A 15,391-nucleotide genomic window follows, 5' to 3' on the forward strand; every position below is an offset into this window, starting at 1 on the left:
ACCCACTGGGGCCTGCCTGCGCGTCAGGCACCCACCCTGCAAATAAACAGCTAGTAAAAGGGCCCAGACCGGGAGCGTAATGAGCGCCTGGGACCTGGGGGGCCGTTCCCCAGGCTGGAGCCCCGGCCCAGCTGCTCCCACCAGGGGCCGTTTGAACCTCTGGCTCATTACTGAGCCCATAAACCAGGCCGGCCAGAGGAACGGAGGATGCTGGCGGCCTGTGCAGGCAGGCCCGCAGAGCTGGCCATAAAAGCCTCGCCAGAGAAGGGAGGCACCTGCAGGAGGGCTGGGGCCCGGAAGAGGGGAGGCACCAGACGGGGGCCAGCTGGGGGCCCGAGCCCCTTGCCAAATCAGGCAGTGGTCCAGGATGCAGTGGTGTGATTTGCAAGGTGCCTGTTCCTCACAGAATGGGGGTTTTGGTCTGGGAGCTCTGTGGGTCTATGGGATACCCGCACAGCCCCGGTTGGGCAGTGAGGCTGTGGGTACAGGGCACCCAGGGGGAGGCAACCCCTCTGTGACCAGCAGTTCTCCCAGACTCCCCATAGAGTCTGTCCCCCGAGACTGGGTCCAGGCCCCTGCAGTGACTGGGTACACTCAGGTTCTGGCCCCCGGTGTCTGCAGGATCGTCACAATGGTTCCCGTCCTTGCCACTCCCTCAGGAAAGCCTACAGCGAGAGGACAGGGAATAAGCATGAGTGGGAAAGCCACAGGGACAGTCCTTTGGGTTGAGTGTGGCTGGATTCAGGAGGGAACCCAGGTCTCAGCATGGTTTTCCTTCTCCTTCAGCCTCTACGAGCCTCTGGGGGACAAAGCCTGCAATAATGCTGGCCTAGGCAGAGTGGTCTTGGGGCGGGGGGTGGCGTAGGAAAAACAAAAGACTGGAGAACTTTCTAGCACTGGGGGCTTTTGATTTGCCCCAGGGCAAGTTCTCGGAAAGAAGGATGGGGTGGCTTGCTGTGGCCAGGGAGGAGCTGGGTGACTGTGGCCCAGTGTCAGCTCCTTAAAGCAGTGTGTCGGGGGGATCCTTCCAGTGATAGCTAGGGCATGGAGGCCCTCAGCTTCCCAGCCAGCCTACCCATTCCCCTGTAATAGCACAGGGGCAAAGCAGGATTTGGAGGTGAGAGCAGGACTCTGGATTACCTGGGTTTGAACCCCACTTCTCAGCAGTGTGACTCAGACAAGTTCCTTGCTCTGGTTTCCTCAGCTGTAAGGATAGCCTCTCCCTTATAGGTTGTTGGAAGGATAAATGAGCTCAGAGTGGCAAAAGGCTAGAACATAGGAAGTGCAGATTAATATTATTATTATTAGCTGTCAGACCTTGGGCAAATTCTTAACGTTTCCAAGTCTCTGCTTCATCATCTGTAAAATGGGAATGAAAGTTCTGCCTACCACACTGGGAGGCTTTAAGGAACCGTGTCATGTGAAGTCAGCCTGCATGGTTCCTCCCTGGGTTCTTGAACACTGTCCGCTGGCCTCTTAGCAATCTCCCCGCCAAGACCTGGCACTGGCAAGTCCCTAAGAGATATCCCATTCATTGCCTCCTCTGGGCAGCCTTCTAGGCTGGCAGGAACCACACTTTCTCTCTAATCTTGCTTTCCTCCTTCTTATTCTGGGCCAGGATGCTTTTTGGAGGCTGGACAAGACTGAGAGCAAAATCCCAGCCCGAGTGGTATTTCAGATCTGGGACAATGACAAGTTCTCCTTTGACGACTTTCTGGGTGAGCACCGTTTCCTGTCAGTACCATTCTGCACACTGGGAGTTGACCCAGAATGCCCTCCCCTCTGTGTGTGTGTGTGTGTGTGTGTGTGTGTGTGTGTGTGTTGTGCACACGCATGTGCACGCACGTGCATGTGACATTCTTGGGAAGGCTGGAAGGAGGAATGGTCCTACTTTCTGTCCTCAGGGAGCTCAGGGTCATTGCTCCCTGGAGCTGAGGACAGTCTGGAACACAGAGGAGTGCCTGAGGGCCTGTCAGCAGGGGTGGCATGGAACCCAGGCTGCGTGGATGGTAGGAGTCAGGTACAGAAGAGAGGAAAGCGCAGGTCAAAGGCAGGGCAGGCATGAGCTGGCTGTCACCGACCCTCTGGCCTCACCCTTGACGGGATGCCCCCAGCTCTACACACCCCTTTCTAGACTCGGCAACCTGGCCCAGTAAGTGAGGAGCTCTTGTCAGTCCTTACACTTGTGCTCAAGTGATGAGTGAACAAGCCACCGTGGCTCCACCCTCTAGGCCCCCAGACAGGAATCCGGTGGGGGAGAAGTGTGCAGAAACCCGAGCTGGGAGCAGGGAGGGCTGGGTAGAGGATGTGGTAGAGATGGGGTGAGATGGGGGGCGAGGAGGATGGCTGTATGGAGCAGGCAGGTGGGACTGTGAGTAACAGCCCTGTCACAGCTCTAAGAGTTCCCTGCAAAGTGTGGTCTAGTCGTGCCAATGGATATTATTCAGCGACAGAAAGAAAGGAAGGAAGGATCCTTGCTATAAGCTGGAAGAACCTTGAAAACGTGCCAAGTGAAGGAAGCCAGTTGCAAAAGGACTAAGATTGTATGCTTCCATTCACACGAATTGTCCACAGCAGGCCAGTCCAGAGACAGAAAGTAGCCTGGCAGTTGCCAGGCGTAGGGAGGCGGGGAAGGAAAGTGACTGCTAATGGGCATGGGGCTTCTTTTAGGAGTGATGACAATGTTCTGGAGTTAGATAGAATGGGTGCTGGCACAGCCCTGAACATATTAAAAGCCACTCAGTTTTATACGTTAAAACGGTCAAATTGGTACGTTTTATGGGATGGGAGTTTTCATTCAATTAAAAGAAAGTGGACCTTGCGAGAAAGGCAATGTGGGGAGTCAGGAGTCCTGATTCTGGCCAACTCTGCTACTTGGGAGTAGGGTGGCTCTGGATGGATCACTGGAGCCCTTCTTGGCCAGCTTTGCAGAAAGGTGAGCTGGTCTTTGCAGAGTCCTTGGACCCCTGAAGGGGCACTCTGAGGAGCAGCTCCAGCAGGGGTGAGGAGGAAGGCCGCCTGCTCTTCTGTCTCCCTCCCCTTTGCCGCTCTCTGCCTGCTCCCCCACACTCAGCGGCCATCCCTGGAAAAGATTCAGGCTGTCGGAAATCATGACATCCCATTGGACTTTTATTTTTCTGATTCTCCTGCAACACATAATTCCTGTAGAAAATTGGAAAATACAGATCAACAATGCCTCACTTTGCTTATGAATTAAAATTTTACTAGCCAGAGATGACCTTCACTCCTATGTTCCCATATATGATTTTCTATCTATGCAAACACATATATGCTAGAAGTGTATTCACACACACACACATATAATACTACATACGTCTATGGCATATATATAGCAAAAGGAGCTTTAATCACACATATGTTTTATATCCTGGTTTTGGGGGAAAACTTAGTTTCAAGCACATCCTTTCTGTTGGTAGTTACCTGCCCACATTTATATCTGCATCATCATACTTAATTCCTGCCTGTCGCTGGGCCCTATTCTGTCTAACTCAACTTCTCTTGGTGGGGCCTTAGCTCGTCTTTGGGTCTTCCGATGTGAGCGATACCCTTGGGCATACATCTCTAAACACTTTGTGTATATCTTTTTTTCCTGAACTGTAAGTAGATCTTTAGAGTCATTGTACATTTTTGTGGTTTTGGAACTATTTTGTTCAGTTGCTCTCTATAAAGGTTTTACATTTTCACATTTTCATTTTATTCCTACCTGTGCCCTTTTCATATCACTTTTGCTACCAGTGTATCTTTTTTTTTAAATTGCCTATCTGACACGTCATTTTAATTTTTGTTAGCATCTCTTCTTTACTTGTGAGGTAGAACTTGGAAAATATACTTATTTCCACATTATTGGTGGGATTTTATTTTCATGGTCTTGTTCATCTTGTTCGTCTTTGATTTTTTTTCAAAGATTTTATTTATTTATTTGACAGAGATCACAATAGGCAGAGAGGCAGGCAGAGGGGGGAGCAGGCTCCCTGCTGAGCAGAGAGCCTGATGATGATGTGGGTCTCAATCCTAGCACCCTGAGATCATGACCTGCCAAAGGCAGAGGCTTAATCCCCTGAGGAACCCAGGTGCCCTGTCTTTGATTTTTGATTTTCAGAGCTCTTTGCATAGTAAGGACACATTATGAATAATTCCTCCCCTTTTTTCAACTGTTTTTTAATTTTTTTATAAGTCTTTTTTTGCTTACAGACTTAGCAGCTTTTTTGGGCATAATTCTGTCAACCTTTTCTTTATGAGGTGAGACTTCAGAAAGTTAATTTTAAAAAGAAAAACAAAGAAAGCTGCATATTTACTGAATGAGAAAATGGTTCAAAATAAAAACGGGCTCATCTTTTTTTTAAAAAATTAAAATAAAGCAATTAAAACTACTTTTAACTTCAGAAGGTTTCTTTTTTCTCCTTCATAATGTGTTTCTAATTATGTATTTTGCTTTTTAAAAATATTTATTACTTTAAAAAAACGTAATAGCTAAGATATATCAACTTGCCAATCCAAAGATTATATCATGTTTCCTTATTGTCTTTTATGAGATCATACTGGGATAATTTTCTGTATACACACACGCACGCGTGCACACACACACATGTGTGGTATCCTGATTTTTCTTAATGTTACATTAGACTGCATTTAAAATGGAAAATAAGCATTCATCCATATTGGAGGGACGGAGAGACACGTGGGCATGGATAGACCCATGAATGTTCACACAGAATTGAACAAATGGATGTATACAATAATAGCCCTATTCGTGGACAGATGTAGTTCTCAACAAATGGTGGCTATGAAGGGTCAGAGAGAGATCACAGCAGATTGGTAGGTGAAGGAATAAGTAGATGAGTGGAAAGAAAGAAAAATAGAAAAATAGATCCCACTGGTAGAGACTTACAGTAACTGAGCATTCCACACTGAAAAAAAAAAAATCCAATCTCTTTTGCATGGTATTCAAAAATTTCTTTAATTTGGCTTCAGAAAACATTTTTTAGATTTATCTCTCTCACTTAATCCCTTCAGCAATTTATGCTCCAATCCCGTTGACTTCATGGTGTTGTTGTGATTGGATTAGGTGAAACCACATGAAATGCTGTTTTTAGAGGTCAGAGGTAGCTGAATACCATTGTCATATGGTTCAGTCATGTAGATGGGGCTATATAGGGAGATGATGGATAAAACAGCTGAGTAGATAAATAGTACAGGAAGATGGTTGCATGGAGAACTAGGTGGGCAGATGAAAAAATGGCTAGATGAGCCACAGCGAGATACAACTTCACATTTACTAGGATGGCTCTAAAAAAAAAAAAAGTGGAAAATGGAAAACAACAAGTGCTGGAGAGGATGTGGAGAGATTGGAAGCCTCAGACATGCTGGTGTGAATGTAAAATGGTGCAGCTGCTATGGAAAACAGTTTGGCAGGTCCTCAGAAAACCCAACCCAGAAATTACTGGATGACCTAGCAATTCTATTCTCATACCCAAAAGAATTAAAAATTGAGACTGCGACATTCGCACACCAGTGTTCAGAGCAGCGCAATTCGCATGAGTCAGATGGTGGACGCAATTCAAGTGTCCCATCGACAAATGAATGGATAAATAAAATGTGGTCTGCCCATCCCATGCCGCAGTGTTCAGCTGTAAAAAGGAATGAAGCCCCAATACATACTTCAACATGGAGGAATCTGGAACCTGCTCTACGTCAAAGACGCCAGACACAAAAGGACAAATATTTTATGATGCCACCTAGTGAGCTACCTAGAACAGGCTGATTCATAGAGACAGAAAGGAGATTAGAGTATCTCAGGGGCTGAGAAGAGAGGGTGGGGGCATGGGGAGTTATTGCTTAATGACTACAACGTTTCTGTTGTGGGGGATGAAAAAGTTTTGGAAATAGACAGTGGTGATCGGTTGCATGGTGTTAATGTAATTAGCACCATTTGATTATGCATTTAAAAATGGTTAAAGTGACAAATTTTATGTTTTATCTATTCTGCCACAATAAAACCAATGTAAGAAATGGATGAATGGATGGATGGATGGAGATGATGGGTGAATGAATGGATTTGTATAACGGAAGCTGAAGTTGAATGCGTGGCAAGCTCCGCGAAGGGTAAACCAGTAAGAGTATATGACTGAGTGTATGGATTTGTGGAGAGTTGGATGGGCAGCTGTGCGGAACGAGAGGCGATGGGTGGAGACATGAAGAGTCTGTGGGACTGGACCTATGGCTAAGTCCAGAGATCTAAGCAGAGGAGGGGACAGTTTTTCATGAAACTGTCCAGCACCAGGGTAGCCCCAGGCTGGCAGTGACAGAGAAACCCGCAGTCAAAAAACCCCTCTCTACTGTAGGCTCCTTGCAGCTGGATCTGAACCATATGCCCAAGCCTGCCAAGACCGCCGAGAAGTGCTCTTTGGACCAGCTGGATGACACTTTTCACCCGGAGTGGTTTGTGTCCCTTTTCGAACAGAAAACCGTGAAGGGCTGGTGGCCCTGCGTGGCAGACGAGGGCGAGAAGAAGATCCTGGCGGTATGTGGGCTCCCTCCAGCTTGGGGCAGGCACCTGACTAGCTTCTTCCATAGAGGTCCCTGGGCATGGACCTGGCGCCCTCCTTCTCTCTTACCCTACCTCTCCCTGTCTTCTGAGGCACTGTCATGGTTCTCTTCCAGTTCCCAGTTTTCCACTCCTTGAGGCTTCCATCCCAGGAAGCCCATTTATTTATTTATTTTAAAGATGTTTATTTATTAACTTGAGAAAGAGAGAGAGCACACGCACAAGCAGGTGAAGGGAGACAGAGGGAGAAGGAGAAGTGGGGCCAATGCCAGGCCTCCGGGATCATGATCTGAGCCAATTTAAGTGGAAAGATACCCCTAGCTTTTGCAGGCCCTGTGTCATTTATGCTCTGCTACTCGGCCTCAAGGGTTCTGTGTCCTGGGCTCCCCTCTGGGCCAGGCTTTCCACCTCCACGGTGGAAAACTGTCCTGATCTGAAGAGGAAGTGAATCCCGGACAGCTCCCTGAGAAACCTCAGGAGGCTGGCCAGTCCCTAACATGGACCTTGAAATAAAATACGCTAGTTGTAGAAGGATTTTAACACTTATTAAGAAATACTAGCACCTCAAAAGAAAAACCAGCAGAGGACATGCATAGATAATACATGAAAGAAGTACAAATGGCTGTTAAACATTTAAAAGGGTTCATTCCCCCTAGGAATTAAAGGAATCATTTTAAATGCGACAACATTTTTGCCTTTTCAATTAGACATTAAAAAACAACAACAACAACAACACCCTAGATGTGCATTGTTGGAGGACTCAGAGGCAGACCCCTCGTTTACGCCTGCTTGGGGGGCTCATGGTTTTACCATTTAGGGAAGCAATTTGGTAATATATAGCCAGCGATTTAGCAATATGCCCTTGGACTCTGTCATCCCACTTGTTAAAATCTCTCCTAAACAAATAAACAGACACAATTAAAAATGTAGGCTCTGGGGTGTTTTTCTGCAGCATTATTTATAACATCAAAGACTTGGAAACAACCTAAACGAACCCGAATAAGTGGTTTACTTAATAAATTACGCTCAGCCATCCCATAGAACGTTTTATAGCCCTTACAGAGCAAACTTTAAAGAATATGTAATTGTGTAGTGAAACATAGTATATTTCTAAGTGAAAGAAGCAAGCTCTAGAACGATACAGACACAAGTGAGATACTGCATATGGGAAAATAGCTCTAGTACATAAAAACAGAACAGTGCTCATTTCCACATAGTGGAGGTATGGCTCATGCTCTCTTTTTAGACATTTCTATAGCTTCTAAATGGAGCAGTCGTGCTCTTGTGATCAGACCAACCCTTTGTCTTTAAAAAATAATAACAAAGCAGCTCTTATGTCTGTTGGGGCCGGATTGCAGTCCAAGACACAAGGCAGAGCCTTTGAGCACCTGACCAGGTCCCCTCTGTCCCCTCAGGGCAAGCTGGAAATGACCTTGGAGATCGTAGCAGAGAGTGAACATGAGGAGCGGCCTGCTGGCCAGGGCCGGGATGAACCCAACATGAACCCCAAGCTCGAGGACCCAAGGTTAGTGCCCAGCCCTTGGCCCCTGCTGCCCAGTGGACTGGGAGGGGTGGTCCAGGAGGCATCCACTGAGCAGCCACCCAGAGGTCACGAGGCCCTACAGGGTTCAGAAGGGGATGTGATTTGTCCAAAGCCACATGGTAAGTTAGGGGCAGGTGACAGGCACCATGACGGGGAACACCCCTCAGCTAATTCGAGAAGCAGGGGCTGTTGGGTAGGTGTTGGTTGTGTGCCTCGCCTGTGGTCGTGGGGTATGGAATCTTCCTTGCTGGGTTGTTATGATCCCTATGTTATAGAGGAGGAAACAGTGTCAGCAAAGTTAAGTAAGGTCATTCCGCTGGGAAAGCGAAGATGGAATTCTCACGCCTGTTCTGATTAACCCTGGAGCCCAATCAAGGTTTTCACTTTGACCAAGCTGCCTTCCGTGGCTCACCGGTGGCATCCATGTGGCTTTGAAACGGCCTTCCAGCCTTAATTGGGCCATCCCTGAATCCCTGTCTTCCCTACCTCATAGACCCCTAAAGGATAGAGACCAGTCTAGCGGATGTCGAGGCATTGAGGGTAGGTACTGGAGACAGGAGGATGGCTGTGGGGGCAGCGGTGAGAACTGCGTTTGGTGGCTCCTTCCCCACAGCCCGGCTTGGGTCAGACACCACTTTATCATGGCAAGGTCCCCAGTGCCGTAGGGCTGGCAGAGCTGGGAGAGGTATCCCTGTCCAAGGATGCTGGGATCTGGGTGCAAAGACCAGAGAGACCCAGGACCCCAAGTGATGGGCACTCTGGTGTTAAAACAGCCATTACTGAGACATGTCACCCTGCTTGCTCTTTGAGTTGGCAGATGACCTAGGGGATTTGAGGTTCCTGGCTGTGAGTAAGACACAGTCAGCTTTCTGGTTTCACTTCCCACCATCCTTCCCTGGCCATGGAGCAGCCCTGTGCGTGTAGGCAGGCAGTTTGGCTTAGCTGGCCCCCTCCATGGCTCACCTCCTGTGGTGGCTCCTCGAGCCTCTGCCCAGCTCCCCCATCTCTAGTCTGTGATTAAGCTGGTGGCTGAGAACTGGGTCTTGGAGGGTGCCGAGGGTTGGCGGTCCCAAGAGGAAGAGGGCAGCACAGGCAAGGCTCACGCTGCGGCTGACTGGCAGAGGGCAAGGGAATTCAGAGGGAAAGGGCTGGAGGTTGTGGAGTGGGGGTGGGGGCAGGTCCTGGGGCCAGACACAGAGCGCCGGGGCAGTTTGGGGGCAAGATTTGGAGAAGGCAGCCCGGGTAGGGCATTCCCTGCTGATCCCTGGGGTCTTGCTTCCAGGCGCCCCGACACCTCCTTCCTCTGGTTCACGTCTCCATACAAGACCATGAAGTTCATCCTGTGGCGGCGGTTCCGGTGTGCCATCATCCTCTTCATCATTCTCTTCGTCCTGCTGCTCTTCGTGGGCATCTTCCTCTATTCCTTCCCGGTGAGTCGGCCTGATGGCAAGGTCCACACACCGTTTCAGAGCAGCATCTGGTCCAGTGAGGGACATGGAGCCCCTCATCTGGAGACTCCCAGTCTGGTAGAGACAAGGTCCAGCTCTATGGACGAAGTCCTGCCCTTCATCCGGGTATGGGGTGTGGGGCGTGTGTACTGAGAGTTTGCCTTCAATGGGGAGACATAGCAAGTCCTCAGCAAGTCCCCAGACTCTGGAATCAATGTTGGCAGAAGGTGACACCCCTTGGGCAGGGGTGACCAGGGGAACCTTCTTGAAGGAGTGTGTGGAAGTGGGTCTGGGAGGGGAGGGTAGGTTGGGATGGCAGAGCAGAGAGGAAGGCCCCCTTGTTTATAAGAATGGCATCTGCTGAGGTCCAGAGGAAGGGGGACCGTGGCTCTGGGTGAGGGTCTCAGTGTCTGCCTGAGGACCTTGATGGAATGTGTCCCACCTTCTGCAGTGGGGTGGGTATGGCGGAAAGTGTGGGACGGTAGGAGGTGGACCCAGGAACCTCTCACCAGGTGTGTAGGTGGCTCTGGTAGGAAGCCAGCTGATGCCCAGCAAGGAGCCATGGGGGTCGCTCTAACAAAGGATTCTGCACCCCCAACTCTACTAGGCCACTCCTGGGGAGGAGAAGCAGGGCCTCTGTTCCCTGTCTGTGCTTCCCCACCCTCCCAGCTCATCAGGGAGCAACAAGGCTCCAGCCCCCCAACCCACCATGTCTCTGGAACTTCAGACCTTGAAGTGTTCCCAGGCTGGGTCCTGATTTTTCTTTCCTTTTTTTTTTTTTTTTTAAGATTTTATTTATTTATTTGACAGACAGAGATCACAAGTAGGCAGAGAGGCAGGCAGAGAGAGAGAGAGGAAGGGAAGCAGGCTCGCTGCTGAGCAGAGAGCCAGATGAGGGGCTCGATCCCAGGACGCCAGGATCATGACCTGAGCTGAAGGCAGAGGCTTTAACCCACTGAGCCACCCAGGCACCCCTGGTTCCTGATTTTTAATGTTCTTTAAGTTTTTAAAAAACCTTTCTCATATTGATATAAAGGTAGAGAGAATGGCATGATCAACCCCATGTCACCAGATTCTTTTTTTTTTTCTTTAAAGATTTTATTTATTTATTTGACAGACAGAGATTACAAATAGGCAGAGAGGCAGGCAGAGAGAGAAGAGGAAGCAGGCTCCCTGCTGAGCAGAGAGCCCGATGTGGGGCTCGATCCCAGGACTCCGAGATCATGACCCGAGCCGAAGGCAGAGGCTTAACCCACTGAGCCACCCAGGCGCCCCTGTCACCAGATTCTAATGGCAAAGAAACGGAAACCCAGTGAAGAGAAGGGGCTGGCTCAGGGCTGCCCAGGAACCTGCCCAGCTCCTGGTCTTGGCTTCCTGCTGCCGTAGGCTTCAGTCCAGCTCAGCACCAGGCTGTGGTCAAGGGCATGGTCCCCATAGCGGGCAGTCCACTCTGGGAGTTACAGTTCCATGTCTGCGTCCTCTTTGCTTTGCGAATTCTCCAGGAGGAGGAGGAGGATAGAGATCTCTCTCCCACTGTGGTTGGTGAGACCTTACATGGGCAGCACGCATCTTCTACCAGGAAGACAGTTAAAACCCAAAGCCCTCCCCTTCAGTCCTTCATATCATGGACTGAGGAAGAGCAGGTGGGCAGGCGGGCCTGGCCGTCCAGGCCCCAGCTATGCTCTGGGCCATAAATGAGAAAGGAGGGTCTGGAGCTGGGATGGCTGATGTGTCCGGCTTCAGGCCAGGCCCTCTCCGCCAGCTGTAATCACCTGGAGCGCCATCTGAAACATGTTCTGGAAGGAGTCATGGCCGGTTGGCTGACTCTGGCTGTGGTCCAGGGGAGGGTCCAGGTTATAGGGCCCTACAAGAAATACGCAGTTTGGGGGGGCCTTCTGGAAGCAAAGGAAGACAAAATCCCAAAATCACTGACACAGGCCCATGGAAGCTCACGAGTCATGTGACAGCCTCAGATCAGGACTTGGGCTCTCCTCCTCTCATTTTGGGTACATTGGGCTGCCACTCCATTCAGATGAGGGCTTCTCCCGAGTGTGTGTTTGGGAGGTGAGGGAGTGCTGTGAGCATGAGGGAGAGGGTGACGAGCTCTGCGTCACTGTGGAGCGTGGCTCCCTGGGAGGCAGAGCAAAGCGGTTCATTTGAACCAGGGACAGGGTACCGTTTGGGGCTCCATCCTGAGGCTCTGGCCAGGGGAGTTTAGGGAGAGGAGAGCTGGCTCAGATCCTTGCTTCACAAGGAGGCAGGTGGTCTGAAGGGCAGCAGCAGTGGGGCCAGGGAGCTGGTTTGAAATGCCGAGTCCTGGGCTGTGGAGGAGAAGCTGCTCGGGCCATGTTGAGCTCTGTGAGTCGGTGCAGGACGGAGCTCTGGGCTTGGAGTCAGACGTTGGCTCAGCTCTGGCTCTGCCAGGGACTTCCTCTGTGACCTTGGCAAGGCTCTCCTGTCCACAGGAGGAGGGAGCCGGGCTAGGACAGCTCTGACCTGCTGTGACTAGCACTGTGGTTAGGGGAGCTCTTTTGCCTTTCCTGGGGTGCTTTCCATCAGAGCCAAGGGGAGGGCAGGGGCCTGTCCCAAGTGTCACCACTGCCCATTCTGTGACTAACTCCTGCCTGTGGCCAGTGGGGCCCTGCCCTGCCAGGCACTTGGGTGGCAGGCCAGACCTTCAGGGACCCAGGGAAGGAGGGCTTGCTCCATGGCCAGGAGAGGGAGGGAAGATTTCCAGTTCCTGCCAGCCTGTGGTCCTTCCTCCTCTCTGGGGCTGCCTTAGCCCCAGGCCCCGTGAGTAGGGCCACAGTAGAGCCCTTTGTCCAACAGCCCTGCTCAGAGCCTCTCCCTTGTCTTGACCCCACCTGTGGCATCACTATCCTTGAGTCCTGCTGTAAATTGTCCTCTTTAAGCTACCAGCTCTGCCTTCCCTCTCCTGGAGCTGCCTGTGAGGGCCAGATCCTAGGTGAGGGGTCTAGGGCGAGAGGGACCGTAGAGGCCTGAGGCTATAGACCTTGTTTGTGTAGGTCTTTGCTACCACCTGGGCAAATCCTGCACCCCTCCAGCCGAGTCACCTGATCACTGGGTGGGTCCCAGACCCTTACCTGGCTTTTAGGCCTTGGGGGCCGAGGATCTGACAGAGAGGGGCCCAAAGTGAGGGCTGCTCCCCTCCAGTTGGCCTAACTTCCCACCCTCTTGGAAAGTGCCCTGGGAGGGGGACATGGAGGGCAGCCTGTCTGATTCCCCCCAGCACCCCCCTCCCCCAGGCCCGAGCCAGCCGGGAGCAGGGCCAGCGTGGGGAGGCAGGAGGCGATCTGGAGGGGAAGGAGCGGCGGCTTTGTTTCCAGAGTTGGCTTTCCCTGGGCCGGCGCTGGGGAACATACTGTCCCAATTAGGAGCCTTGTGTTGTGTTGTATGTGTTTTCATGGTTTTTGTGGGGGCAGGAGTGGGGAGGGGAGATTCCTGTCAGTCCTGCAGCTGGCAGGACTTAATCAGGGGTGACCCATCTCTGGGGCTGACATGCACGGTGGGTCATCCCCACACAGCCCACCCCTCAGCCCTCTCCTTATGTTGGCTGGATGGGAGTGTGGTGGCCAATGAGCCCATGTGGGTTCCCATGTGAGGGTGTATGGGAGGGGCTGGGGAGAATCATAACCATGCCTTTGGGCCACCTGTTTGATGGAGGAGACTAGGGCAGGCCTGCCCTTTGGCAGGTGGCTGGGGCATGGAAGTGAGCCTTGGGTTGGTGGGGGAGCAGTCAGAGCCATTCATGCAACCATGGCTCCAGGTTGGAGGGTACGAATAGAGCTTCAGGAGGGTGTGGGCGTGTGTGGTTGGCGAGAGCCCCAGGAAGAGGAGTGTTGAGCTGAGGGTGGTGTGGGAGGTGGTGGTGAGGGTAAGGTGTGGGCGGGTGGCTGAGTGGGTGAGCCTCCTTTCCCAGCTCTTGCCTCCCCCCCAACCCCACCCTGCTGCCCCCTGCCCAGCAGCTGTCATCACGTGTCCCTGCTTCTCCCCTCCCTCCAGAACTACGCTGCCATGAAGCTGGTGAAACCCTTCAGCTGAGAACTCTGCCCACAACTGGCCGCCTTCTCCATTGGGCTTAGCTGAGCTCCTCCGGTCCTCCGGGCCTGACCCGCCTGCTGGGGTGTAAACAGACGGGCATGCGCTCCAAGAGTTGGTGACGTCGAGTCTTGGGATCACCCGCCTTTCATCATTTCTTTTGCCCCCAACCCAACCCTTTTTGGATCAGCCCATATGTATTTCAGTATAAAACAGTTTGAACCATGGGGCCGTGTTGGCTGTGTGTCCCTGTAGTACCTGAGTGAGGTGTGACTGTGTAGAAGACAGCTGTGTCTGGCTGCCTGGGCGGGGCGGGCGGGGGCAGAGAGTGGGGGGCCACCTCTAGCTCAGCATCCCAAATGGAACTTTATCCTTTGACAAGCCTGGTCGGGCTGAGTGGGCTTTGAGGCTTGGTGTCTGGTCTGCCTAAAGACCCAGCATGTTCTAGTTCTCCAGGACGTTCCCCTTCCCACTCCCCCTCCTCCCTTAGTCTTCTCCTCTTCCTTTCCCAGGCTGTGTTTGCTTAGGTGGGCGGTTACTATACCTTCTGCTTTCTTTGATCCTGCCCAGGAAGAGGGTCCACTTTATCCAAGGGGAGCACCGTGAAAGGGTTGGGCCAGAAACTCTCCAGGCAGGGAGGGCTGCTGGACTTTTGGCTGTGATATTATCCCCCACAATTTTAGGATTTCTTGTGATTCTCTTGCTCTGCTTCCTTACCCTGCTTAAAGATCTGGTCTGCACAAATACACCTTTTTCTCATGGTCTGAAGCTTAGCATGAGCTACGGGTCTGTCTTCTCCTGCAGAGATCAGGCTTAATCTACGGGGGCAGCAGGAACGTACTTAGAGAAAAAGCAAAGAGCATGAAAACATAGTGTTTCCAAAATAGAGGCCTCTGCTTCTCTCGCCCGAGGGGCTGGAACTCTGGAGCACAGCGCTGGCCGCCTTCTCTCCTGTTCCCCAGGAGGGCTTCTCCTATTTCCTGCTGTGAGCCTGTTCCCCTGGCTCAGGCCCCAAGGCCCCAGTGTGATCCTTCCAGGGCACTTGGCTCTTTGCTGCACTCTGGAACCGAGACTGAGGATCTGCCTTGTCTCACCAGATGGGCAGACTGGGGTAAATGGCACAGGGCTGATGTCCTGGACCCTTTTGGATGAACTATGCTTCAGAGAGTGATTCTCTTTTAGGAGAGGTTCAGGCTGGAAATGGCCCTCAATATCCAGCTGGGGAAGATCTGAAAGGCATACAGGAGTCATTCACTCATTAATTCATTCATGCTTTTCCTTCCTTCATTCATTAAAGAAGTGTGTGTGTGTGTGTGTATGTGTGTGTGTGTGTGTACCAGGCAAAGTGCTAGGCTCTAGAGATACAATGTCGATTAAGTTGAATGTTGGTTTATAAAGATGGTTCCTACCTTCCCACATCTCACCACTGAGTCAGAGAGGAAGACAGACAGATCAGCGATTATAATGCACTGATGAGTGAGCAGGGGTTACAGGGTCAAGGGCAGAGAGTGGGAAAGGAAATGGAACAGAGTATGTGAAGACTCGCTGAAGCCAGAAATGAGTTCAAAGATCTATAAGGATTTTCATGTGGATCCCGAGCGGTGGTTCTCAGCCAGGGGCAGCTGTACCCCACAAGGCCTATTTGGCAGCCCCCAGAGACATCTTTGATTGTCCTGGCTGGAGAGTGGGGCGCGGGTGGGCTGAGGGTGCTCCTGGTATCTGGCAGCTGCTAAAATCCTTCAAGGTGGAGCAGCCCGCGCCTCTCCAAATAATTAT

At 51.4% G+C, this 15,391-nt stretch overlaps 1 protein-coding gene across 16 annotated transcripts in view; it reads left to right on the forward strand.

Annotated features, from left to right (window-relative positions):
- The window catches only part of DYSF (dysferlin), a 202,894-nt gene extending 189,052 nt beyond the window's left edge, over positions 1-13,842 (forward strand). For all 16 annotated transcript variants that reach the window (XM_004742172.3, XM_004742174.3, XM_004742180.3 and 13 more), the window contains 5 exons: positions 1,619-1,718; positions 6,363-6,541; positions 7,981-8,090; positions 9,391-9,538; positions 13,580-13,842. In XM_004742172.3, the coding sequence (XP_004742229.1) occupies positions 1,619-1,718; positions 6,363-6,541; positions 7,981-8,090; positions 9,391-9,538; positions 13,580-13,618 (576 nt within the window). In that variant the 3' untranslated portion in view covers positions 13,619-13,842. The remainder of the gene's footprint in view (positions 1-1,618; positions 1,719-6,362; positions 6,542-7,980; positions 8,091-9,390; positions 9,539-13,579) is intronic.
- The last annotated feature ends 1,549 nt before the right edge of the window (positions 13,843-15,391 follow it).

Source organism: Mustela putorius, unplaced genomic scaffold, assembly GCF_011764305.1.
Source record: "Mustela putorius furo isolate JIRA1106 unplaced genomic scaffold, ASM1176430v1.1 tig00000281_pilon_pilon_pilon, whole genome shotgun sequence".
Taxonomy (NCBI): domain Eukaryota; kingdom Metazoa; phylum Chordata; class Mammalia; order Carnivora; family Mustelidae; genus Mustela; species Mustela putorius.